Genomic DNA, 25,664 nt, shown 5'->3' with positions numbered 1-25,664 from the left:
AAATATTGATCACATCAGAATGTCCCTTAGGTAATTTCTCTTTTTTATGATCTTGATAGAACAAACCCAAATATCTAGCACCTTGTAGTTTGATGGCATAGAAGGGAGTGGATTTAACCGTCATACTAGCTGGAGTTTTTAATAAAGCAAAAAGCCATTTATCTTGGTGAGAAATCATATGTCTTAATAGCCTTGATAAACCGAGTTTTGCATGACTGCACCTTAAGGTTGAAACACATTTCATTTCATCATTTCCCAGAAGGGGCACTGAATTCAACCCATTTCCTGTTTTTAATCTCAGCATGTGCTTTATTTCCTCCATACCTCCTTTCCCAGCAGCAGGACCCTGGGAGCAGATGCCACCTAACTTTTTTACCCCTACCTAAGATGCATGCACTTTGCACAGAGTTGCAGCACACCTGCATTCTCTTGGCACAGAAATGGGTACGGGAGGCAGAATCTGCCGTCCCAATCCTGCATGCCATCCTTCAGGCAGCCAGTGAGCCTTACGTCGCAGCAGGCTGTCCTGAGCACTGGGTATCAGGGACGTCACCTGCTCTGATGCGCGGCCTCGTGGCCAAGCCAGCACTGCTCCATGACCCAATTTTCTAAACACCTCAAGCCCACTCCACTCTATTCCGGGTGTATTTTAATTCCTTCAGGGAAGGAATATTTCAATAATCTCTATGACCCACCGAGATTTTTCTAAAGAATTTCTCTTGAAAAACACTTGAGCCTTTTCTGGAGCACTTGAATGCATTATTATAAATACTAGCTCTAGCGTGATAGAGTGAGGATTTGTGGACACATGCCTGATCCATTATCATCCCTTCAGCAGGTCGTGTTGTTTTATCCACTTGTTCACTTACACATTCATTTCTTTATGCCTTCAGCAAAGATTTCTCATACCTCTAATGCAGCAGAGCCATTGAGATCGGCCGCTGCGTAGGCCTGGCTTCCAGATTCTCCACCACAGTCCAGCTTTCAGGCATCTCGTCCTTTCGAGGCCAGAAAGTGCACTTGGGCTTGTCTGACCACAGGTCTGCAGTTCCACTTCAGGAAAGGCCATTTGTACGTCCAGCGCTCGTCGCCTGCACCCTAAGTGACCCTGGCTTTGAATTCTCTTATCTGTTTTGATAGTATTTTCTGCCTCTTCCTGTACTTTCTATCTAATGTGCAGCTTGTAACCAGCTAGGAATTAAGAAAATGTAATCATTTTTACAATTGTGCATAAAGTAAGAGTAAATAGGTTTGAGTGAAGGTCTGTGGGACTCTCCCATGAGTAAAAAGACACGAATTTCAGCTCAAGGGTTTTTTTACTTCTCTTTTAGTCCCTTGCCTCAGAGGTCAGTTTTACTTTCCTTCTCCTTGGCCTATGGTGACTCGTGGAAGCAAATGGAGGGATAACTTCTGAGTCAGTGTGGTGTCACCAGGATGAGATCAGCTAGTGGTGCCCTTGATTTTTCTTTTAATTTTAGCATTTCAGAGTGAGGCAAAGGGATTCTGTTTTCAACTGCTTTCATCTTCAAATCATTTCAGACTAACTTTTTATTGCCTTTCCATTCCTTTAAACTTCCAGCCTCCAGACTGAAAATACTAACAGCGTTTCTTTCTAAAATACTAACAGCACTTCTTTATGTAATAAGCATGTGGTTTATTGTTATTATTGCTTTATTAGCATTCTTACTTTACTTAGCCTTCAGCCAGGACATAGCGTGAGAAAACTGGTAACCCAAATATGGAGATTTCGTCATTGCAGAGGCTCACATTTTCTATGAATCCCACATGGCGCATGTCTTTCCCTCCTCCATATTTTTTAGAACTTTTTTTTATTCTCTGTTTTCTGAAGATAAAACTTTGCTCCTAAGCAAGATTAGCATTTCCCAGATCTGTTTTTCTCTGCTTCGATCTTAAGGTAGACTCTTACCACCAAAGACGCGAGCTGTTTGAGCAGTGGCCCGAGGGGCAGCGGGCGCGGTCAGTGCTGCCTCGGGCAGGACCTGCTCCGCCAGGCACCGCGTGGGGTTTTCAGAGCCCTATCGCCCACGATTCCCAGAAGGAGACGCTTGCCTTTCTCTCCCACCAAAGCCCTTGCCACGATAGGCCATTTGCAGCTTCGGAGCCTGCCCCCTCCCCACACCGCCCCACACAGGGCGATGGCTGGAGTGACCGCGGCTGGACTTGCAAGCGTCCACCGGTCAGTTCTTTGTCTCGGCGATGGAAGGTGTGGCTTCGTTTCCACGGGGCGTGCGGTGACACTTGGGAGTGAGAAGGGGCTAAGCTGCCCACCATCTTCCCTTTTCTCTCGCCACCAGCCACGTGGCTGAGGATGCCCTGGAATTAAAACATCCAGCCCCGTAATTACGCAGGTGAGGACACTGAGTCAGAAACTTCAGGGCTCAGAGATGGCTGCAGAGGCCACGGGGCATACCGCGTTTGCCAGTGATAAATATTCGGTGACGTACTTTTTAAAGGCAGCCTCTTTTTTTGTGAGTCTCCAAATTTGACAAGCCAGTTACTAAAAATCCTGTCTGTTAAAAAGTGTCAAAAACGCTCTAACATGTTTCTTCCTTGTGAACCTGAAATTTTCAAGGTCTTCGTGAGTGCAGGCACTGTGCCCCTTTCAAATGTGGGAAACCTTAGCCTGCCCCAGAAGCAGGAGGCCTAAGTGGTATAAAAACTTCGTGATGAAAAGGATCCGGTGGGAGCAAAATCCCCCCCAGAGAGAATCTGCCTTGGTGGCGCGGATTGGTGGATTCTGCCGCTTTCTCAGCCAGGCAGCATTGGAAACGTCCAGGCCCGCCTGACCTGGAAGCAATCCGTGTCCCTCTTAACCTGGGTTCCTCCGGAGCAAGCCTGACACGGTGATTGCTGGGATCAGAGAGTCGGCTTGAGACAGGAGTGAGGGAACAGGGCAGAGTGAAAAAAGAAGAGAGAAACCATGCGGGGAGCCGGTTGCACCCGGGCTGCCTGGCCTTCCAGCCAGGGGCCGAGCAGCCAGGCGGAATGCCGGGGGAGGGGCTCCTGTGCCCCCCTGGCTGGTGGAGGGGGCACGTCCCCAGCTGGTCAGGCTACCCCTTCTGCAGCCCCGAAGCCCAGGGCAGAAGGCGGGCAAGCCGTGGAGCTGCCGTGAGCTGCCCTAGGCTCTGCTGCGTGCGGATGGAGAGAGGGTCGCCGAGGGTGGGGGCGGTGCGGTACTACGTCCAGTGCAATGGTCTCTACTAACATTCTTTAATAGAAAAACCAAGGTGCAGGGATGAGAGACCAGCTTCCCAAAACCCAAGGAGTAACAGAGCTCTGGCATCTTGGAGTCACTGGTCTGCAGTAACCCTCGCCAGCATTTCTGTTCCTCTTTCCCTCGATTGGGTAAAGCCTTTTAAAAGTAAATCGTTCAAGCCTTGGAAAGGACAGCCAGCCCTCTGGCTACCAGCATGTCTCCCCTTTTGGTGGGCTCGGAATCCTCAGGGTCTGGTGCAGAGAGTTAGCACGTCCCGGGCGCCGAGGAAGTGTTTGGGGAATCAACTGAAATCTGTCCCTGAAGACAGATGTGAGAGGCCGCGGTTTTCGGTGGCATCCTTGGGTACCTTCCAGGGCCGTGCTTCCATGTCCAGCGCGTCATTTGGGGGCAGAAGCAACGCGGCAGGCGTCGGAATGTCATCTAGAACCTTCGTCAAGGGAGGCTGCAGGTGGCGTCTCGGGACGAGGCCCAGGGCGGGCCAGGGCCTGTGGAGTCGACGGCGGGGCGTGACCCCCTCGTGTGTCCCCGGCCTCTGGACCACTGGCGGTCAGCTTCAGCGGTGAAGCCTCACAGCAGCCTCGATTCTCCGCGGAGACGCCCGAGCTGTCCGAGCCCCCTTCACCCTGCCTGAAGGAGGCCAAACGCCCAAATACCTGTGATCCGCGAGCCGTCGTGCGTGATCAGAACTGGAGGACAGGGTAGAGGCGGATTTCAGAAGCGGCCAGGGCAGCGGCTGTCCCCGCGGGGGCCCGGGATGGCAGGGAAGGAAGGTGGAAACTCCAGGAAAACGCCTCCCCGCCCTGGCGGTTTTTCCTGGGCTCTGAGACTTTCACCTAAAACCGTGCGCACCCGTGCGTGCGGTGATTTGGTTTGGTAACGTGCTGTGCACACAGGCTGAAGTGGGGGCCACATTTTCCCCTGGATTCTAGTTTTAGTTCTAGCGCACATTCTATTTTGTTATGGGGGGAAAATACATTGAGAGAAACCACCCTTTGAAGTTGCCAATACAATTTAAACTTTTTTGTAGGTAATCAGTAGTTTTCCTTTAAAAAACCAAAACAGACCGTTCTTGGTGGAGCTGATGTTTCTCTGGGAAAATCAGGAGGCAGGGAAATGGGTATGAATTTGAGAACCTGCTCTGATACAGGAGCTCTCTGTCTAAATTCAGGGACCTTGCTGGAGGGGATGGGTGGCGTGGCAGCCCTCCTCAGCTGACGGGCCACCACTCCGCCTCTCACCTGCGATTTGTTTCTAAGCAGCCTCCAAATTCCTGCAAAGGTGATGCCCTCAACTCAGTCCTTTCATGCTGGCTATCTCCCCAAACAGAAAATGCCAGAAAATAAACAGGTTCACTCAAAATTTCCTACTGGTTATAAAGATAATTTGGGGAGGTCCCTAAAATTACCTACCTGAATATATCATGCTTTCTGTCCCATTAGTCCATTTTTTGGCCTCAGCCCTAAAATTGAATTGTTAATTATAAATGCAAGGGAAATTTAAGCACATTTTTTTTGTTGTTTTTTTTTTAATTCAAGAGAAAAAAAATAATAGACTGGCTTCCTAGAATTATGAGGAATTTCTGGATCGGGTACCGTTTAGGGGTCGTAGACTGCAGAGCGGTATTGTGAAAGTCCCGCTCTCTGAGGCGGACATCCCAGAGTTCACACTCCTTTTCAAGTTTGGTTTGCACGCAGGGAAAGCTGTGTGTGTGTGCGCGCATGCTTTGCACACACCAAGTGCAATTCCTGACGCTTGCTTCCCTTTCTGTCACTTCTCCATAATTCTTAACATTTCGGTTGGGCTGGTAGCTGGCGGCTGCTTCCTCTTTTCCTGCATCCCTATATTTCATTATTCGCCCTTGTTCCTCTTCTCGGGCTCTTACAATACAGCCGGGAGGATGTGGAAACCCAGTTACAATATGACACACATGCTGCAATGCCATAATTGCGGTGGCCGGGCTCCCTCTTGGAGCCAGGAGGGAAGCTGGAAGTGGAGAGGACAGGGAAGATAAACTGTGCGCAGGGGGAAGAGGACAAAATGGAGAAGTTGGGACTTCTGGAAACTTCAGGTCTGGCAACAGCAGGCTGCTTTTCCTCTAAAAACATAATCTTCCCATCAGTGAGGTCATCACATGTGAGACTGGAGAAGGGCCAGCTGGGGCCAGCAGTGGGGGTACACTTTTCTTCTTGGGGAGCCCAGGGCACCTCAGACCTCCGCTTCTCCGGACCGGCCACGTGATCCTCCTTTCCCACAAAACCACCCAGCTCCCAGCTTCCCTCTTTCTGTTTACAGCAGTGTCACCATAACCCCTAATTCTCTCTGCATCAGTCTCTCCCTTCTCCAAGGCTTCTACACCCTGAGATGAAGCCAGCTGAAACCAGTTCTCCCTCACGGCTCCATTACACCCTCCTTGGAGGCTTCCCCATGGCCCGGGAGGCCATTTCAGCACTCGGGCCCTGGGGCATCTGGCCCCAAGCTGTCTGCCCCCTTCTCCCTCTGTACCCCCACTTGCTCCAAGCCTCCCTGAGCAGCCAGAGGGACCCCCCCCACCAAGCACACTGCCCCACCGTGGTCTCATCATTTCCACTGGTGGCAGCCCCTCTTCCATTTTGAATGTCGCCCTCCTTGGGTGCTCCACTCCCGTGAACCCTCTCCTGAAGAGCCCGGCCTCCTGCCCCTCCTGCCATGGGATAAGAAGCTATCTTCCTCAGGACCGAGGTGCTCACAGAGGATGCTGTGTCTCCTCTGACAGGAGGGGCGTTTCACCGTGGTCCTGCATGTCCATGGGTTCTTCTCCTAGCCCTCAGAGGGGATGGGGTCCCTGGGATCAGAGCCCACGTTTTCTTGACCGTTCCTCTTGCACCTCCACGGCGCTTCTCCCGCCCGCTCTGGTGAAGTATAGATGACGCCTCAAATAATTGGGAAAGTGGTTTATTGATTTCACAAACTCCTAAGCTGCACAGGTTGGAAGGTAAGAAGGTTAGATAAAGAAGACCCATTAGATCCCTCCCCACTTGAAAATTCTAAGCCAGCCACTATGTTATTCAAGTCAAATGAGACTTGCCAAAGAGCATGGCACGTAATTCTGGCATGTATACCTGTGTTTTAATGACCAGAGATGAGCTAAGGAGAAAAACGAAGGATGGTAGGTAAGAGCACGGACTTTGGAGTTCCTTGAATTTGGGGTCAAAACCCTGTTTTCGACTGTCTTACCCAGTGGCCTTGGGCAGGGCGTGGTCTCTCTCAGAGCCTTAGTGCTCACCTTTGAGAAGAGGATGGGATCACCTATTCCTCACAGGGCGGCTTTAAGAATTTAAAAAGTTAACGTATAGAAAGCATTGCCTTAGTGCTTGGCACATGGTATTAGCTCATCTGTTTAAGCCAAGCAGCCCTGACTTAGGTATTTCATAGTTAATCTTCATTGGATCTTTTAAGTGGGAAGAGGACATTACTGAAACAGGTCATTTCCACATTTCCCAGTAAATGGTCATTGAATCATAACGCTAGAAAGAGACAGGGCAAAGGAAGGAGGGGCCTCCCATATTTCAAAGAAATGCTGCTGATGTGAAGAACAGAACTTTTTGAGACGCTCTAACCCTAGGAATCAGCTGAGGTCTACTAGGGAAAAAAAAGATGTGGTATTTGAAGGTTATTCCCAAGAGATGTGAGATTTTAACAGAAATTCCAGGAACCTGGGGCCTTCTGAGTAGCGAATGAATCTCAGGCAAAGGTTGGGTGGCACAGTCAGGAGAAAGGGGGCTGCCAGCATTGACTGAGCACCAACGGTGGTGGCATTGTTGGCCCCAAGCTCTCAGAAGGCCTCCTGAGAATGGCATCAGGGGGCAGGAAAGCTAGGTCTCGTGAGTTCCTCAAGCTCCCTGAGTGGGCACAGGGCTGTTAGGGCTAGAGGGGCAGGGACCACTTCTACGTGGTGTAGGTCCATCTCCATATCACCTCTCTGGGGGTCCAGAGTCACTGCAAATAGTAACATCTCAATAGCACGTTGTGAGGATTGAACAAATACCACGTAGTGTTTATTAGCAGAGTGCTAAAAGTTAGGCAATAATGAAAGAGAGAAGGAACAAGAATGGCAAGGGTGGAGAGAAGGGAAAAAAGAAGAGCGGTTGGGAAAGCACTCAAGAGTCCTTCAGGGAAGATCAACTGCGGTCTTTGGAGTTTCCTTTTGCCTGGGGGAGCCGTAAGTTAACACGAGATCTTGAAGAGCTTGAAGCATCCCTGGCTATTGCCTTATGCTCCACACAGCCTCTCCATGAGTTTATTACCTGGGTAGGGAATGCCACCGCTGTCACCATTCCTTGCCCAGAAACCTATGCGGGAGTGCTTCCTAGTATAGCAACAGAGACACCATGAACTTCAGCATGGCCTTTGACTATCACGGAGGTACAAGTCTGACCCTGGCATCTGCACGTGGTCTTCTGGGCACTGAACGAAGAGTCCCTAGTGTACTACTGGCCTGTGTCCCTGAGTGATGGAGGAGCTTCTCCAGCGCTCACAGCCTGTGGCGAGGGCTGTGTACCTGATTGCCGTCCTTCCTGATGTAAAGGCCATTCCATTATGAAGTTCAGCTGCTGCTTTTAGAGTCTAGTTGACTCAAGTGCATGTGCAGAAAGACCAATATTTGTGTCATTTGCATCCACACACGCACTCAAACACACATACTTTACTGTCACCCGAAACCAGACGTATCCCTTCCCCCAGTCTGCCTGCTACGGTCCCAGCCTCCGCTCCCAGCCCAGTCCTGGCTCCCCTCCGTGCTCAGTGAACTCCATCACACGCATGTTGAGTCGTCACGGACTTACTGCTCTTCCCTATCCCAAGGCTGGCTGGCTGAGCTGGGGCCTGAGAAAAATGCTTTTTTGGGGAGGAGCACAAGAAGAAGTGGGAAAGGCCAAGGATTCCAGCTGTATCTCCACCTGGGGTGTGATAAAAGTCACGTTTCAGCACAGTAAGCGCATAAATCCCCCTTTCCTAAATGATCAGCACCCTTTTAGAAGACAAAAACAGACAGGGCTGCTTGCTTCTCTGGGCTGTGTCACAAGGACAAGTGACCAGGGCAGGATGGACCCCGCCCCCTCCTGTTTGCTGAGTCACCTTCTGCTTGGAATTCCAGCAGGGACCCGTTGAGCTTCTGGAAGGGAGGGACGGCAGGGGGTCCACCCTCTGGGTGTCCTGGAGGAGATTAGTTTATCTCTGGTCTCCCTGAAGAAGCCTGGGCTTCTGGAATCTTTGGGGCTTGACCCAGTGCCAGCTTTGGCGACTAGCGGGAATGGCACATGAGCGTTTGCTTTGTCTGCAGAGGACCCGTGAGCGTCCGTTGTCTGACGCTCTCTTTAGCTGATCTCTTCAGGATGAAGGTGATAGAACTGGACTTACCTTTTCTGTCTCTTTCTTGGCATCTGTTCCCTCATTTTAAATCTAGAGCAGTGCGTGGCAAGCCTCATCCATGGGTTAAATGTTTATACAGAAGCCAAATTTCAGAAAGCCTGGGCAGAGTTTGACAATCGAAATATTTCCTTTAAATCCTTTGTTTTTCCAAGCTCCCATATCCACGATCAGTAGCTGTTTAACCTGTTGCTTCAGCAAGAACTTGCTATCAGGGAAAACCATATCTGAAACATGTTCAGTTAGAGCGACTGGAGCACAGGCCAAACCAGGTGATAAAATGTGCCCGCTTGGTGGCCCCTACAGAGGGACGTTGAGGGCTTCCTGAGCTGGGGGACCCGCATCCTTGCCCTGGGCCCTCCTTCCCGTTCCTCTAAATATTTGCAAGTGAACACAGCCGTTCGCTGGCCTCTGGAAGAATATCTGTTCTCTCTGCGCCTAGAAATGGCAAGGAGAAGACTCTTCATACTCACCACATGCTCAACAGTGTATTTACTTGGCTTTACTTCCCTTATCATTTTGGTCAGTGTGATCCAGAATAAATGTCCCTCATTGGAATAATATTTGGGATGGAAAAATAAAATAAAATTTAAGTTTTCTCTTAAATCCGTAAAGTATGTCAGCCACCTTTCTAGTCTTATAATTATTTCTCCAGTCAGCTTAATTTTCTCCAGATTTTATTCCTTGCCCCAAATTATTCCCTTTCCTTCTCTTTTTATGAAGCATGAATTAAGCTCCTCCACTCTCTTTTTATTGTTTTCCCATTTTCTCCTTTTCACATTGTCCTCTTTAGATTATAGGAGTTGGAGGGGATTTTTAAGAATTTCATCTTGATCCTTCTCTATACTCGACACCTTAAGAATAAGCAAATATTATTTTTATTAAAAAGGTGATTCCTCACAAAAGTTAAAAGCAAGTAGGATGTAAAACTCAGGGAATATTCCTAAGCCTGTTCTCTCACCTGTTGAATGTTTGCCTCCAAATTGTGGTAATCTGGGGCCCAGGCGTAGACCGAGATGAATGAGGGAACACTTCAACCTTGGTATCTGGGAGGATGGCAAGTGGCATCAAAACAATGATCTAAAAGATAAAAGTTCATAAGTAGAACATAATTTTAGAAACCGATCCTTAGTTGTTTTTTGTGCTCTGTAGAAGAACATCTCTGCTGACCCATTTCTCCCTTTCTAAATCTTAGGTTTATCCATTGGAGCTTTTTCTATTCAAATGACTTCACTAGGAAAAATTAAAAGTGTTTCACCAAAACATGAACAGGAACAGGACAGGTGCCTGTCACATCAAGAGAAATATGGTCAGAAACTGGGTGATCCTCCTCTTCCGGTCAGCAGGCATTGTGGGTTACACTGAGTGCTCTAGGAGGCAGGTCTGATCGCTGTAGTTTGAAGTCAAGCAGAGTCTACCTTGTCCGTCAATGCTGATGCTCCGTTTGAAGCAACCCAGATTGCCCCGTGACCTGAGAGTTACCCTGAGCCATGTCAGAACAAGTGAAGCTTTAAGTGGGTCAACTCAGCCCGTCCACAGTGGAGGTGGCCCTGACCAGCGGCCTTCGGGGTTCAAGTGGAGACCGCATACACTCAAGGTCCGAGATGCCGACGTCAATTCCCTTAGGGCATTCTCCTTTACTTTTCACATGCATCGGGAGGTGTTTGGCACCATCCCTACTGTTTTTCTCATCTGAGAAACGTGGCTAGTTGGATGTTGCCAGTGCGATGGACACTGTAGTATTTGTTGACCCCTAGTTAGGTATTTTCCTTTAGGAAATATAGCTACTAAGGCCTGGGTGCCTTGTAAGCACTCTCATGAGTGTTCGCACCAGCCTGACAAAGGAGCTATGATCACTCCCATTCCGTGGATAAGGAAACTAAGGATCAGAGTAGTTGACGCTTGACTAAATTCGCACAACTGGTCGTTTCAAGGCAGATTTCGAATCCTGTGCTCTGACCCTGAAGCCCACAGCAACTTCGTGATTCAGCAGCTTCCCCTAACTGAGGGCTGCCGTTGTCACCTGCTGACTGACAGATGTTCTCGTTCATCGGCAGCTACTACGTACTGTGACACAGCCCAGAGAAGCCAGAGCACCCACTCAAGCAGAACAGCCACTCGCGAGGGCTCAGTGTAGGAAGCAGGAGTCAACCTAACACTGAAGGATAAGGCGGGCAGGAACGGCTTTCCCCATTCCTAGTTATCTAAATGCACCACGTTCCTTGCCACTCGTTACCTACATCAGAAATGAAATGCTTCCTGCCACCTACTTGACAAGTTTTCATTTCATGAAAAAATGGATATCTGAAAATGTTCAGTGATTATGGGTAGCTTCGGAAGGTAATATCAAAAAGTTTATTAACTCAACAGCCCTGTAAGGAGCCTCTGGTGAGGCTCTCAGCCTCGTTCAGGAGCATAAACAGGAAGAATTGGAAGGGCAGGGGAAATGTCAAGAAAAGTCAGAGCCTCTTTTAGCACAGAATTGGACTCAAGATGTACATGAAGTTCCAGAACTGAGCATATATCCCAAAGAGTCTGGAATATAGAGAGCAAAGGTTGTAAGAGCTGAGAGAGAAGCTCCTGTTCCTGGGTAGGGGAGCAGGCCCCGCAGGGTATACATTTCTGCAGTGGGAGGGGAAGCTTGCCCATCTGAGCAAGGGGTAAACAAACTTTGAGGAGGGCAGACTAGCTGGACATCTTTACAGGGCACAGATTTGCTCAGCCTAGAGCATACACTCATGTTGTGGTTGAGGGCTAGTTATGAAATGGTCTGTGCAAAACTAACAGAAAACTGGAAGGTATTTACAAATGAGATACAGTTTATGGGGGTTCAACATTTTTCCATAGGTTCCATCCATTTGATCATCCGAATGGTATCCCTGCTGAGAGAGGCGTTGTCCTTGCCGGCCCGTGGTAGAGGATTTTGATGCGATACTTGAGATTTTTGTCCCACCGAAACAATGCAGAGTCATAGAAAGTTTGGGGGTAGACATGACCCCATGAAAGTGGCATTAAGGATAACTGGTGTTAGGGCAACCTGCAGGATAGATTGAAAGATGATCCTGAATGCAGAGGCCTCATTGATGCCCCACGGACAAGTCCACCTGCTGGGTCATGGGCAGGAGGTACCAGCAGGAGGTGGGTGCAGGCTGGGGCAGCCTTGGTCATGGGACGGCAGGGATTTCACGGAGGTGCTGGGTGGGATGTGATTGGAAAACTGCTGGAGGGAAGTCTCAAAAGGGCTTGGAGATACATTGGTTGTGGAAGGTGAGGAGTGAAGGGGGAACCAAAGTGGTCTGGAACTTACGGATTTAAGATATTAATAGTAGCACCATCAGCACACATAGGAATGAAGGAGAGCTGGACCAGGCGAAGGTGCCGAACTTGGGGTTGGAGGTGCCCATTTCGATTGTGGCATGAGGAAGGGCTCAGGACCTGGACTGAGCTGAGTTGGCAGGCCAGGGCACGTTTCTGCTTTCCTTCTCAGTACTCATTAGGTACAAGATATGCTGCTGGCACTGTTTTAGTTTCTTTGGCTGCTCAAGCATATCCTATGCAATGGGTCAGCTTAAAAAATGGGATTTTATTGGCTCATGATTGTGAGGCTAGAAGTCGTCCAAGTCGAGTTAAATCAAGGCCTCATCAAGGCAATACTTTCTTCCCAAAGACTGGTAGTCTGGGCTGGCTGCCTGGGGTCCAGTGATCCTCGGTCCTGGGCTCCTGTGTCACCTGGCAGTGCACATGGTGGCCTCTCCTGGCCTCTCCTTTCTCTCCAGGTTCTGGTTTGACTTTCGGCTTCTGGCTGCTCCCCCTATGGCTTTCTCTCTATCTATCTGAATTTCATTCTGCTTATGAAGGACTCCATAGTAGGATTAGGAGCCACCCTGATGGAGTTGACCCACACCTCAACTGAAGTAGCCTCTTCAAAAGGTCCTGCTTACGGTGGGCTCACACCCACAGGAATGGATTCGCTTTAAGAGCGTGTTTTTCTGGGGTGGATACAGCTCCAAACCACCACAGGGGCCATACAGGATGAATAATTTACTGTGAGTACACACATGTACACTTGAAGTGTGAAAAGAAGGGTGGAGGAGAGAGGTGGGAGCAAGGTCTGCAGCGTTCCTTCGGGAGGGGAAAGGGGCCTGGGCGTGTGGCAGTCGGAGCTGCTTTGGAGTCACCAGCTCAGGTGTGAGAGCTCACACCCCAAGGCACCTCCCAGCTCAACGTGCTGGCTTGAGACTTTCATTTGTATTTGGGTTTCCTCTTCTGTGGGAGGAGAACAGCAGTTGATTTCACGAGTTAGCACTCCGTAGACGTTAGCGGGCTTCTCTTCCTCTAATAAAACCCAGAGCACCCTAACTTACGGGATGGTATGAGAACAAATTTATCAGTGCAAAAATGTCTGGATGAGGAACAGTGTGCAGAGACAATGGATTTGCTACCTATTCAGAGTCTAACCGGTACTCAATCCAGAGCTTGGTCCGTGATGCTTAGCTTGGCAGGGTCCCTGGCCCTCTTTGGTCTTTCCTTCTCCCACCCAGGTTGGGGACTCTCTCACTAGCTTGGGTCACTTGGTGGTATGACTAGGACATTCCATAAACACTAGATCTGTAGATGTTGTAAAGGTCCCTGCAAACCATACTTGAGCAAGTCATCGCGGCACTAATGACCTGACTGTGACGGCCAGGTTAATGGGATTTCCAGAATAGGCAAAAGAGTAAACCTCCAGCATAATTCCAAATTCTCCTAAATCCCAATCTAAATGTGTTTACTCTCCCCAGAAAAAAAATTGTCCCTGCCCTTCTTGGATGGAAAACCGGAACAGGCCTCCTTCCTGTCACTTTGAAAAGCTCAGATAGATTTTAGCCTCTCCCTAAAGTGTCACAGCCAGGGGAAGCTGATAATGCTGTGGACAACTGGATGCAAACTGGACAGGGTCATTTGTGGGCAGTTAGCAGGCGTTTAGCTTTTGTTTCCATAATGTTCAATTTGGCAATCTGAATGGGATTCAGAATCTAAAAGATTAGCATGGTTGGCTGTAGTGGTCAGCACTTCATAGGAAAAGGTGCCAGTGTTGGAAACAAAAATCCCTACCAAATGAGCTAAATCTGCTCTTTAGTAGAAGAATCCATTTCATGAAATTTTGGGGAAATATATAACATGTCGTGTTACCTGCACCTTTTTATAAAACGAAGACCTGGAATTACTAAGGAAATGAAGGCAAGGCCAAGAGTTCATCACTGAGTGGAAACTTCCCCTGCTTCCACAGTGGTAAGGGGGTCAAACGTAACCAGTGGGCCTTAGACTTAAATGCAAGCCTGTCCTTTGATTAAATGACTATGCCCCTGCAAAATAGCTCCCCAAATGAGTGAGAAGGATGCTGGTATGGTCGATTATTAAAGCTCGCCAGGAACTAAGTGTGACCATGGCCAACCGTGCAGCCACAGCAGCCGCCCAGCTCATGGACCTGGGAGAACCCTGGATGACTGCCGTGTGTGCCCACCTCTTCTGCATCCTTGTTCCGTCCACTTCCCAGATGTGGGACCAGGGATGCAGGGTGTCCACGCATGGGGACAGAGCTAGGGACGCCTTAGTGACCGCTGATTCCAAGCCCACAGTCAATAATTGTTTCACTGTTTGGAGACTCTGTTGGTAAGTGCCCTGTAACTCCCGTTTGTGTGTGAGCATGCATGCATGTCTTCACACTTAAGTGTGGATGTGTGTGCCTCTGCAGTAACTGATAAAATGCTTAGCGCCTCTTAAGCATCACAAAAGTGTAAACCCAGCTTCCCCAAGGCCCTTATTTTGCCCAAGGACGGTTGAAGGGGGAGAATGTGAGCTTTGAATACCGATTACAATGTGTTAATTAGATATGATCATAGAATTGCCTATCTACATGCCAATCACCATGAGGAAAACTTTACAACTTTCTTTGGGCACCACTTTCCTCCCTTGTACACTGGTGATAGCACCTGCCTCATAGAACAGTAAGGAAGGTTAAAGGGAGTTTATGAAGAGGGCGTTTATAAAGCTCCTGAAGAGTGATGCCTGCCATGAGATAGGGTATTTAATAGAATAACCTCCAGTGAGTTTTTACATTTTCCCCTTGTGGATAATTACCTGTCCATATGAAATAACCTGTACTTCTTTCACTGATCTCAGAATTCAGTGAGTACCTGAACAGATATGGTATGCAAGCAAGAGGGAATTCTTGTCAATTCAATTTTTCCATTGAGTAGTAGAACAACTTTGTACCTACAGCTATATTCTGCTTTCCAAGCATTTTGTAGTTTTTAGGGAATCCAATATTTAAGGAGAAGAATGTCAAAGTTCATTTGAATTATATTAGACCAAGAACTGACTTTCTTGAAAAATGAACATTTGTCTAAAAATGTTCATAAGATGATCTCTATTGAATGGTAACGTATGAAATGGAAAGCCCTCTGATGAAATTGTGTATTTCAAGGCTTATACTTTGATTACCCAAGACCTATGCAAGGCAACACTTTCAAATGGTGAGACCAGTTTTCGACATATTTCATTGACTTCGGATCATGTAGCTGCTTTACTCTTCAGCTTACCATGTAAACATGAAACCCTTGCACCCTGCCAGAGTCATCAAAAGACATAAAAAACGTGATTGAGCTAGGCCCTGTATATCTGTTAGGATATACAGGTCCTGTATATCTATTAGGAAGTTAACTTTCAAATAAAGGCATATTCAAGTGTCATATCAGCATTATCTCTCTCAGTACGATGCCATTTAATTAGATAGTTTTAAACGATATTGCAAATTTTAATAGTCCCATTTTAAAACAGTGGAGCTCATCTTTTTGCCCCCACTATCTGAGATCGTGGTAGCCACATAACACAGAACCACTGAGGTAGAAAAGTTAACATAAGGGGTTAGAGCCCCAGGAAGACAAGACTAGCAAAGACTAGTGTGAAGTTGTCATCACACTGTAGACTGTTTGCAGGCCATGAACCTGCCTATGGATATTTTAATAATTAGGCCACTCGCTTCAAGAAAGAGCTACACATCCATTATCCCAATGTTTTACGATTTTCATGGGGGAACAGGGATCCAGACTCAAATAAGTTTGGGATGCACAAGTTGAATAGGTCTGATCCCTGGAGGACATCTTGGAGGGTTTGCTCTGCTAATTCGTAGTTCATCCAACAAGTTTAATGGCGCAGCTGCACCGTCCACTTACTGGGATAGTCTCTGGGATTTGACTCTTGGAGAGAAACTTGTGTTTGTGTGTGTGTGTGCACATGTACACACACACAAACCCACATATAATGTCTGTTAAAGTCTTAAGAAATAGGAACAGTCTGGGAAACTCTGACCTAGAAAAACAGAAGAAGAACTTGAAGATTTGAGGCAGTGATAAACGTGCATGAAAGCAGCTGATAAGGAAGACACACTGAAATTGGTAGCTCTTTTTGGGGTAGGGGAAAATAATCAGTTTTCCCCACCCGACAGGTTGCATCAATATTTTCTAACCTTAGAAAAAGCCGAACGAGGAACATTCCTCCTTCGGAATGATGCACCTGCTCTACATTCAGGAAGGTTAAGCTGCTTTTATGAAAGTCAGCGCTCCCTGAGGAGATTTTCTGCTGCGATGCTGAGGCATTGGATGTTGTCTCGATCACATCGATTCTCATGTTTCTAGAATGTTTTCGGTTACTACTCCAAAGACGTTTAATACACCTGCTCCAAAACACTGTAAATAAGATAATGCGGTGAGGCCGGACCTCTGGGAGTTGCAGTCCTGTTCTCAGTGGGCTCTGTGACAGCTTTTCTGTCACCTATAGGATAGCAAACAATTGCAGAGTAGTAGATGGATAATGTTTTTGAAGAAATAATGCTGTCTTTTAAAATTTTTTAAATGCGATCTTTTTAAAACTTTCTATATTTCTCTAATGATATCACAACCCCGCTTTCTTTTTGCCTTCTTTATTGCAGTTACATATGGGGCTGATGGCTTTAGGGATTTTCATGCAATAATTCCCAAATCTTTCTCTCGTAAGTATATGCTTTGCTTCTAGAAAACAGAAACTAGTGTTCATTTTGTACTCAATTTCCTTAGTGTAAATATTGTGAATGCATGTTTTTTTTCCCATCAACACCTTCTTTCATACTTGAAAATGAGATAAATTAAATATATACTATGCTGTGCATTAAACATCTACCACCAGTGCCATCATCATTTATACAGTAACGTATGTAAGTGAAGCCTTAGACTACTGAGAGCTATCCTAGGGAGCATGCCTGATGTGATGGCAGTGGTAGTAACAGTAACAGGAGGAATAAAAGTAGCTGACGGAATTGTTACTGTACAAATGCTGTTATACCATTTTATTATTGATGTAATGATTATCTCCTTTTTGTTGGGCATGCTAGTAAAATGGCCATGCTTTCTGTCACCATCAAACCAAACAACCATTTTCAAGATGATTTTTACTATTTTGTGGGACAGGAATGTTCTGTTGCTTGGGAGTATTAATTTCAGAACTGAGAGAAGAAAATTCAGAGGGCTTCATGGCTGTTACTCTGTGGTACCTCGCTGGCTGAGTGAGAATACTATCAGTACTCAGAGCCTATGGGACTGGCTGTTAAACCAGAAACAGATGTTAATTTCATTTTTCTTTTTGAGGTATTGGGAGCTGATAAATGATAACTGGTTTGGTTAGCACCCTCAAAGGAGTGTTTTTTAAAAAGGAGAGTGCTTTTTGAAAATGTGCATAGCTGAGTATTTAAAGAACTCCAAGTTGGCTCTCCACGTAAGACTTAAGTCACTGGAGCCTCTAACCATCATTTCTCTAATATCATAAGACAATATCAGAAAATAGGTTGTACTTGTTAATACTGTGACAAATGTGACTACAAAGCTCCAATTTCAAAGGTGTCAGTAACAGTTAAAGATAGGTTTCTGGCATCCTGGTTATCAAAACTTTTTGTATCCTTAAAGGATTTAGCAATGTCAATTTTAAGTATAACCCTTTGCTCACAAACTAGATCGACTACTTTTCTAGTGCTTAAAAATTATAGAAATCTTTCTCTTACTAATGGTTCTTTCAGTCAAGTTTAAAACAATAGATTGATGTTTATTTCTCTGATATATAAATGTAAGTATCAATGTATATAAATGTTTATATGTATGTATATGTGTGTATGTATATATGCTTCTATGAATAAATAAAACAAAGGTACCAGGACAGAGAAATAATATTCATTCTAAAATGAACAATATTGAAATACTTTGAGAAGTCAAACACACTTAGGAGGAAAATATATATTCTCAGGCATGGTTTGATTATATCTGAGGAAGGTTTAGGCTTAAGCATACTGAAGCAGATCCTTTAGTGATATCTTCAATACATAAAAAATTTATTCCATATAAAGATATATGGTACTTTGAGCTCTTATAAGATAGATAATATAAATTTCCATACACTGTCTACATATTTATACAAATGCATTCAGAAGATGTTGGTATGTTGATCTTTCTTTCTCTCTCCCTCTCCCCTCCCTTTTCTCCCCCCACACCCACCCCCCACCCCCAGTCTGCCTTAGTGAGTACCCAAATTGTGAACAACTTCCACACGCTAATGGGGGACTGATTGTGAAGACTCCCCCACCCAAACAGCAACAAAACTGTTCTGGGCCAATATCACCACCTTGTGGTAATGATGGACAATTGTCTTCCTCCGCTCTTGCCACCTTTTTCCCCAGTTTTTTGAAAATTAAAAATTCCAACTTTTTGACCCTCTTCTACCTTCTCTATTCTAGTTTGTCTCCCTCGTTACCTGGGAAAAGGGTATATATGCTTGTAACTTGTACTGTTTTACACTCTTCTCTTTTTTGCCTTTCTTCTTCCCTCTCCCTGACTTTATTTCATTTCAAGGTCTAAGAAAACTATTTTTCATTGTGCAACCTGACAACTAAAAAGAACACCCACATTTAAAATTTTATCAAGTTATAATATTGAGTCCATTAACCTTTAAAACACCTGAAAGTTTCTATAAGTCTCCTTGGTAGCAACACAAAAACATCTATTTATCTCCTCTTCATCTTAAATCTTTATTCCATTTGATTTTTACTTGCTAGTCACCGATGTTGCAAGAATATATCTGTCTCCCTTTTTTTTTTCATTTAAAATATTCAGCATTTCAAACTTACATAGCTCTTACTGTGTGACTATTTCAGAATGTCTTTTCAATGGAAAAAAAAACTGTATTCTGAGTACCAAATATTTGCCTTACCAATAAATACAAAGACAAATTCTAAAAAGGAAAAGGAAATGAAGAGGAAACAGAATGCATTTGTCAGATTGGGCATGCCAGTGTACATTATACCTATGCTTTAAACTGTTTTAGTTATTCATGAGCGCACATGCTCCTTGGCAGCCAATTCAGACCTTGGCTTCCACTGACCCCTGAGTTCCCAGGATTCTCCAGATTCAGTTCAAACTTACGTATATGTATTCAGGGACTTCGGGGCTCGCTAAGGACTGTTAGGTTACAAGTAACATGGAAGTCCTCTAAAACATGTAATAATAGATTTTCATTTTTCCTAATTTTAAACAGCATCTGATAAGGAAAGGTGGCTGGGTACTTGGGGTTCAAAGACATCCACTCTTAGTATAAGCCTCTTAAATAATGAAACTGGGCTCTGTCCATTACCTCTCGTGAGACAGGAGAAGAGCTAGCTTTAGGGGAGACCTGTGCCAGAGCGTTCAGGAGGAAAACAACGTTATCGCGGGCCTCCGTTTTGTGTTCTATATTTAATACATTCAGTTCAGCACCTTACTTAGTGCAACAGTTTTCTAAGTACTGGTGCGAGAGAGTTTACAAAATATTTATAAGTATAGTCCCTATAATCAAGGAGAGTATAGCATTTTACTGAAACACTATCATAAGTAGACAATTCTGGGGCCAAGTAAAGGAAGCAGACTGAGGAATTCAGAGGAGGAGAACGCCAGTTATTTTGAGTCCTTGAGAACTTTCTAGAGGGCAACACCCCCCACAGTGGACCAAATTAGAATAAAGGCAGATTTAGAAGAGACTGACTATATGAAGGGGTCTCATCATAGGACATGTCAACGGAATAAACTAGAAATCTTCTATCTCCCATGGAGAGGACTCCGGGGTATTTTAATAAGAAACTGCCAGGAGATGAACAGCTTAAACCAAAGCCAGCCAGCCATTCCAGAACTCCTGCTTCATTGGCTGAAGCAGCTCCTGGTCTCTTTACTTCCTTAGGATCACAGATTTCAAGTGGGGCTACAAACTCTCTTATCCACACCACCGGACTTCCCCTCATGGCTGGGTATGTAGACGGCCATCAGCAGGCCCCAAATCCTCTTGTTACTTTTTCCACTAGAGAAAAAGGAACAGCCTTCCAGCTGAGTGCCCTTTGCTTCTGATTCTTTCAGTGAGGAACGTACTGGCTGAGGGGGTAGTTGTGGAGCTGGAAGGGACCTCAGAGCAGGCATGCTTCCTGAGACCAGGCACGGACAAGCTTCCAGGAATCGCCTCTCTCCCCTCTCATGGGAAGGTCCCGTGACTGCAAACTCACGCTCTTAGAACAGCCTCGCCCTGCATCTGCCGCTCCTTGTTGCCTTTTGTTCCCTTTTAGGAGCCAGAACGTGAAGGTGCTGTCTTCCCAGCCCCTTCAGCCCCCAGTTTTACTTTACTTTTCCCAGGGCCCTCGACAGTTCTTCGTGTGAATTGGTTTCCGTCTCCCATGGACTTCCTTCCAGCCCCACCACCATTAGATGTTCTTCAAGTCTAACATGCCCGGGGCTGGCGATGTTGCCCAAATCGTTCTCCCCAAACCTTGTGGACCACCATCAGATGTTCTTCAAGTCTAACATGCCCGGGGCTGGCGATGTTGCCCAAATCGTTCTCCCCAAACCTTGTGGACTCCCAGCAGGTGTTATTTCTCTCCTGTAATCCTCATAGACCCATTCCATGTCATAAAATGGCCTAGAACGTGTCCTCCGAGTGCTGGCAATCTTCCAGCTCTAAAGCTCTTGGCGTCTGCGCTCTAACTCCTATTTGAGGGTCTATTTAGCATTTGCTTCTCTCGGCTCCTTGGTCATGAGCCCCCTGTTTGTGATTCTTGGACCTTGCGTAAAGTGATTTGGGGTTACCATCTGCATAATTTTTTTAGAACCCCAGAATATCACAGCATCCCTATTGTTTTCTTCTTTGAGCTTTGTGTTTCTTTCTCAGCTCTTCCTGAGCAGAACTTCCCTGCTGCTCTTGTTACAGATCTGTGGACCTGCGATCTTTTTCTTTTTTTAGTATGTGTTCTCCTCCTCTTCCTTCTTTTGTCCATACCTGCATTAAATTGTAGCTGAGCATCCACGTTGGTTTCAGGAGACTTTCAGGTAGACTCTCATACCTTTTGAGCCTCCTCTTGGTTGTTGTCATCATTGTTTTGTTCTGTTCTGGCTGTGAGAGAGGACAGTGTCTTAAAATGTAGCAGTGGCAAAACCCTGCCTTATGAGCCGCTCGTTAAGTGAGTCATGGCTAGTAGCTTCCAAGACCTTGGTGGCCTAAGGCAACAGCCGTCCGCTGTGTGTCCCCCCGGCCTCCCCATCTCCTTCCTTTGGGCACTGAGCTCTACCTCCCTCTGCTACCAATGCCAGACCCCAGGCCACTCCCAAACCTTCCCTGCTGCCCTGCTCCTCACCAGGAGGTCTTCACAGTTACGGAAAACAGAAAGCACAGCACACACCAACTGGGGTGCTTCCTTCACAACTTAGAAGTGCAGCTTGTCGTTTCAGGCAAATGCTACCACACCATATACTGATGGGAAAATCCCCTTTACTGGGTTGCCTCCAAAGGCATGAAATCTAGCTGAGTCGAGGGACTTGCCAAGAGAATCAGCCCAAAACTTGGGCTTCTGTGTCAGTTTCCTTTTCCAGTCACGGGAGCCCTTAGCTTACACCGTGACCTCAGCTTGAAGCCGTGTCTCTCAGCTTCAGAGGTTGTACAGCTTGCCACAAATAATTGGCTCCACTGTGGACTAACTGACCTCTCTTAACAGCCCTGAGGCACCCCGGGCTGAGGAGTGCACAGCTCTTTGAAGCTTCCTTGTCTTGTTTCCCAAGCATGTCCATCCACGCTGGAGAACAGCGAGGGACCAGGGAGCTGGCTCCCACCAGGAAGGACACGCATCCCAGAGCACGCATCACGGAGAAAGCACCGTGGCCTGGGTGGCAGAGCTTTTGTCCCTGCCTCCCTTGTCCCCTTTGGTTCTTGTGTTTGTAGATTTGGCCACTTGTCTGTACAGCTCAGCTCAGTTAGCCGGGGGCTGCTGGGACACAGGCGATTCTGAGTCTGCAGCCTTCAGAATCTGCCACGGAGGAGAGAGCTCTTGGAGAATCGCCGTGCCTTGGTATCTCAGGGAGGTCTTGCATGATTCAAGGACCTGATGGGAAGAGAGAGGGAGCGAGGGCCAGCCCGCCTCCCTTCTAGGCCCTGCTCCAGTTAGTTTGCCTCATATGTTTGTTTGTAACTCTTTTTTTTTTAAGGGTTCTTTATTTTATTTCTCCCTCTCCCTCCATTGGCTGTTCTTTGTGTCCATTCATTGTGTGTTCTTCTGTGTCTGCTTGTCTTCTCATTAGGCGGCTCTGGGAACCAATCCTGGGACCTTCCAGAGTAGGGGAGAGGCACTCATTCTCTTGCACCACCTCAGCTCCCTGGTCTGTTGCAGCTCTTATTCTCTCTGTGTCTCTTTTTGTGGCATCATCTTGCTGCACCAGCTCTCCGTGTGGGCCAGCTCAGCCACGTGGACCGGCTCACCACACGGGCCAGCTCATCTTCCCCAGGAGGCCCAGAGCATCACCCCTGGACCTCCGATATGGTAGATGGGAGCCCAGTTACTTGAGCCTCATCCACTTCTCTGTTTGTAAGTCTTCTATTCTCCAAAGAGCTACCGGGGAAACCTTGGCAGGGCTGTGGTGAGGAACACAGGTCCTGGGCCAGGCTGCCTGCAGGTGCCTCCCGCCTCTGCCCATTTCTGGGTGGCCTCAGGCAGGTGGCTTAACCTCTCACTGCCTCATTCGTACCTGTGAAACAGGACAATGGTAGTACCTCCCTTAAGGGGTCGCCGTGGGGGTCCGTTAATACTCTGCATAAACATTTTCATGATGAGGCAGAGACATCTCAGGAGGGGTCACTGCCATCCTCCAGGGGACACTTACATGTCCTCGCCACTGGTCTGAGCGGGCTTCTCTTCACCCCCGGGTCCTCACGACGACCCTACAAGGAGGTCCTGAGAGAGTTCCTGTCTTTAAGGATGAGGAAGCCACGGCGTGGAGAAGTACGTGGCGCCCTCCCAAGGTCACGGAGCTCCTAGGTGGTGGGGCCAAGATTCCAGGCTAGATCTTTGGATTTCAGAGTCTGGACTCGAGCTCCACACCCAGAAGAAGGCACTGGATACAACAAGTATGAGCCATTCATTAAAGCAGTTGCTCTCGGGCTCAGGCCAGAGGCCCCTGGAGAGCTCCTTAAGCTCGGGTGGCTGGGCCAGTCTTCCCCAGGGCCCAGGCATGGGCCTGTCTAAGGAGCTCTCAGGTGAAGCAGATTCAAAACATTGACCTCAGACCTCGGCCGTGTCGACTGTCATCTTGCTCATTGATTATTTTACTTGGCAAAAGTTACCTACCTACTCTTAACTGTTCGCCAAAAACAGTGCTGAAAATGCCGACTCTCAGTGTCACTACAAGTTCTCTTTGTCATTTTAGTGTTGGAGACAAGTCACCAGCAGTCACTGCTTCAGAAAAATGCAAACCAAATGGCTCTGATTTCCTTTATAAGAAAAATGTACGAATGGCATACATATTACCCGATCTGTGACTTAAAGGAAATGGTAATGCAGCATAAATCGTGGTGATTGTATTCAATAACACAGCACCCCTCACACACATCTTTTTCTTTGAAAAGCTACTCTAGAGCTCTTACATTCATGAACTGTCGCTTTCAACCCTCCAGCGACTGGAAGACAATTGAGAGCTCCTGCCTCTACTTGGGGGCTCAGGTTTCATTTCCGTCATCCTAAAATACAGAGGAATTAGAATGATCTTGGACCAAAGAGATAAAAAAAATTCTTCCAGGGATCTAGAAGGAATCTGCGGTGAGAAATCTTGAGCGTGGGTTTGCAGCCCCCGCCTTTATTTAGATTTATAGGAAACAAGGGGAGGTCGCTTTATAAACAGGTGACATCTTCCAGACTTGCTAGCGGCTCCTTAGGAAGTCTCTCCAGGAAGTTCACGGGCGCCGGGGAGCCGGCTGTGGGATCCGAAGCCTCCCAGCACGCCCGCGGTGCCAGCGGGCAGTGCCACCGTGGACGCGGGGGCCTTCGCCTGCTAAAGCGCGGGCACCGCTCCGGGGTGAGAACTTGACGCAGCGCGTTGCCACCACGGTGAGGCCGGGAAGCAGGAAGCCTTCCCTAAGCCTCGCCCCCTGTGCCACCCCACCCGGCCCACTGCCGGCCGCGCCCCCGGGCTAGCCTGGGAACCTGCCGGTTAGTAGCCCTCGCCGCATTTGCTTGTCTTTTTTTGCTGCTGTGCTGTTCACGGTTTTGTTTTGCAATGACACTGAGTGGCCTCCTGTGTTGTCTCTTTCAGCCAGTAATGTTAAAGTAGAGACTCAGAGTGATGAAGAGAATGGGCGTGCCTGTGAGATGAATGGGGAAGAATGTGCGCAGGATTTACGAATGCTTGATGCCTCTGGAGAGAAAATGAATGGCCCCCCCAGTGACCAAGGCGGCAAGGCTCTGTCAGGAGTTGGAGGCATCCGACTTCCTAACGGAAAACTAAAATGCGATATCTGTGGGATAATTTGCATCGGTCCCAATGTGCTCATGGTTCACAAAAGAAGCCACACTGGTAAGGCCTGGCGTAGTTTTTCCTTTGGCGGCCTGGAAAAGGTCCCGTGGGGTGTATGAGACGGAAAATGACCTGTCTCAGTTGAGCGTGTCGAGCGCGTGTCAGATTGACTGACAGCCCAGCAGTCACCAGGGCCCGGCTCCAAGGAGCAAGGCTGTTGTTCTTGTTTTGGAGCAACCAACGTTTAACGGGACTTCGAAACAAGGACCAATTCTGCCCTGTAAATTAAAGTAATGAAATCAAAAGGGACGCATCCTAGGCAAGTCCTGTCAAAGCCCCGAGGTAATACCCGCTAAAGAGTTTCCGCTGCACTGTTGGCTGACAGGCAGGGAGTGGGCCACTCTGACGAAAACAAAACAAAACAAAGAGATAGGAAAGACCAAAATTTACTCCTCCGATTTTCCACAGAGAAACTGGTAGTAAAATCCGCATGTTCCCTTTATCAGAACCACCAAGGCGGGAGTCTTGGAAATATTAGTGAGTTGTGGAATGGCAGCAAAATTTAGTGTTCTGCTGATTTTCATCTCAAATTGGCAAAGAATTTAACGTCAGAGTCCCTGTCTTAGGCAACGGTCTATTGGAGGATTTGGAAGGACAGGGGATTATAATGTTCTCTGCCCAAATTACAATGGAGTAAAAGGCCAGTCTCATTGTGTCAGATGGTTGTGCCCAAACTGACAAGATGTTCTCCCTTGGGGGGGATTACATCCAAGACTCTGTTGGCCCAAGTTCTGCCCCCTCCCCGTATCTCAGTAGTCATGTCAATTGGACCATCCAGTGCTTTTCCAGCACGAGTGTAGAGTCACCATCACTACTGGTGCTCAAGAGTCTTAGAGTTAAAATAATACTGGGACAGCGTTTACCATTCTCTGTCTGCATGTGGTTTCTTTTGAGCTGAAAAGCCTTTATTCTTCTTTCTGTGAAAAGCTGCCCTGAAGTTGGGCCAAACATAAATGCCTTGATTCAGGCGGTCATTGAAAGCTCGAACACCACACACGTAAACTCTGAGTCACCGCTGCCCCAAGAGTGGCCACCTGCAGGCCATCCTAAAGGTGGCACCTGCCACTGCGGTGCCCGGGAGGCAAACAAAACAAAAGCTCAAGAGCCTGATTTGC

At 47.3% G+C, this 25,664-nt stretch overlaps 1 protein-coding gene across 21 annotated transcripts in view; it reads left to right on the top strand.

Annotated features, from left to right (window-relative positions):
- IKZF1 (IKAROS family zinc finger 1) overlaps window positions 1-25,664 on the top strand; it is a 96,376-nt gene that overhangs the window by 44,276 nt on the left and 26,436 nt on the right. For 5 of the 21 annotated variants that reach the window (XM_058296633.1, XM_058296637.1, XM_058296635.1 and 2 more), the window contains exons 4-5: window positions 16,611-16,670; window positions 24,289-24,549. The exons of 8 other annotated variants lie outside the window; for them this stretch is intronic. In XM_058296633.1, coding sequence (XP_058152616.1) covers window positions 16,611-16,670; window positions 24,289-24,549 — 321 coding nt within the window. The remainder of the gene's footprint in view (window positions 1-16,610; window positions 16,671-24,288; window positions 24,550-25,664) is intronic. 8 more of the 21 variants (XM_058296641.1, XM_071215045.1, XM_058296643.2 and 5 more) reach the window with 2 other exon arrangements.

The sequence above is a fragment of the Dasypus novemcinctus genome, chromosome 5 (genome assembly GCF_030445035.2).
Source record: "Dasypus novemcinctus isolate mDasNov1 chromosome 5, mDasNov1.1.hap2, whole genome shotgun sequence".
Lineage (NCBI taxonomy): Eukaryota > Metazoa > Chordata > Mammalia > Cingulata > Dasypodidae > Dasypus > Dasypus novemcinctus.
Note: the sequence above shows the minus strand (reverse complement) of the source record. Positions and strands in the feature narration are given on the sequence as shown.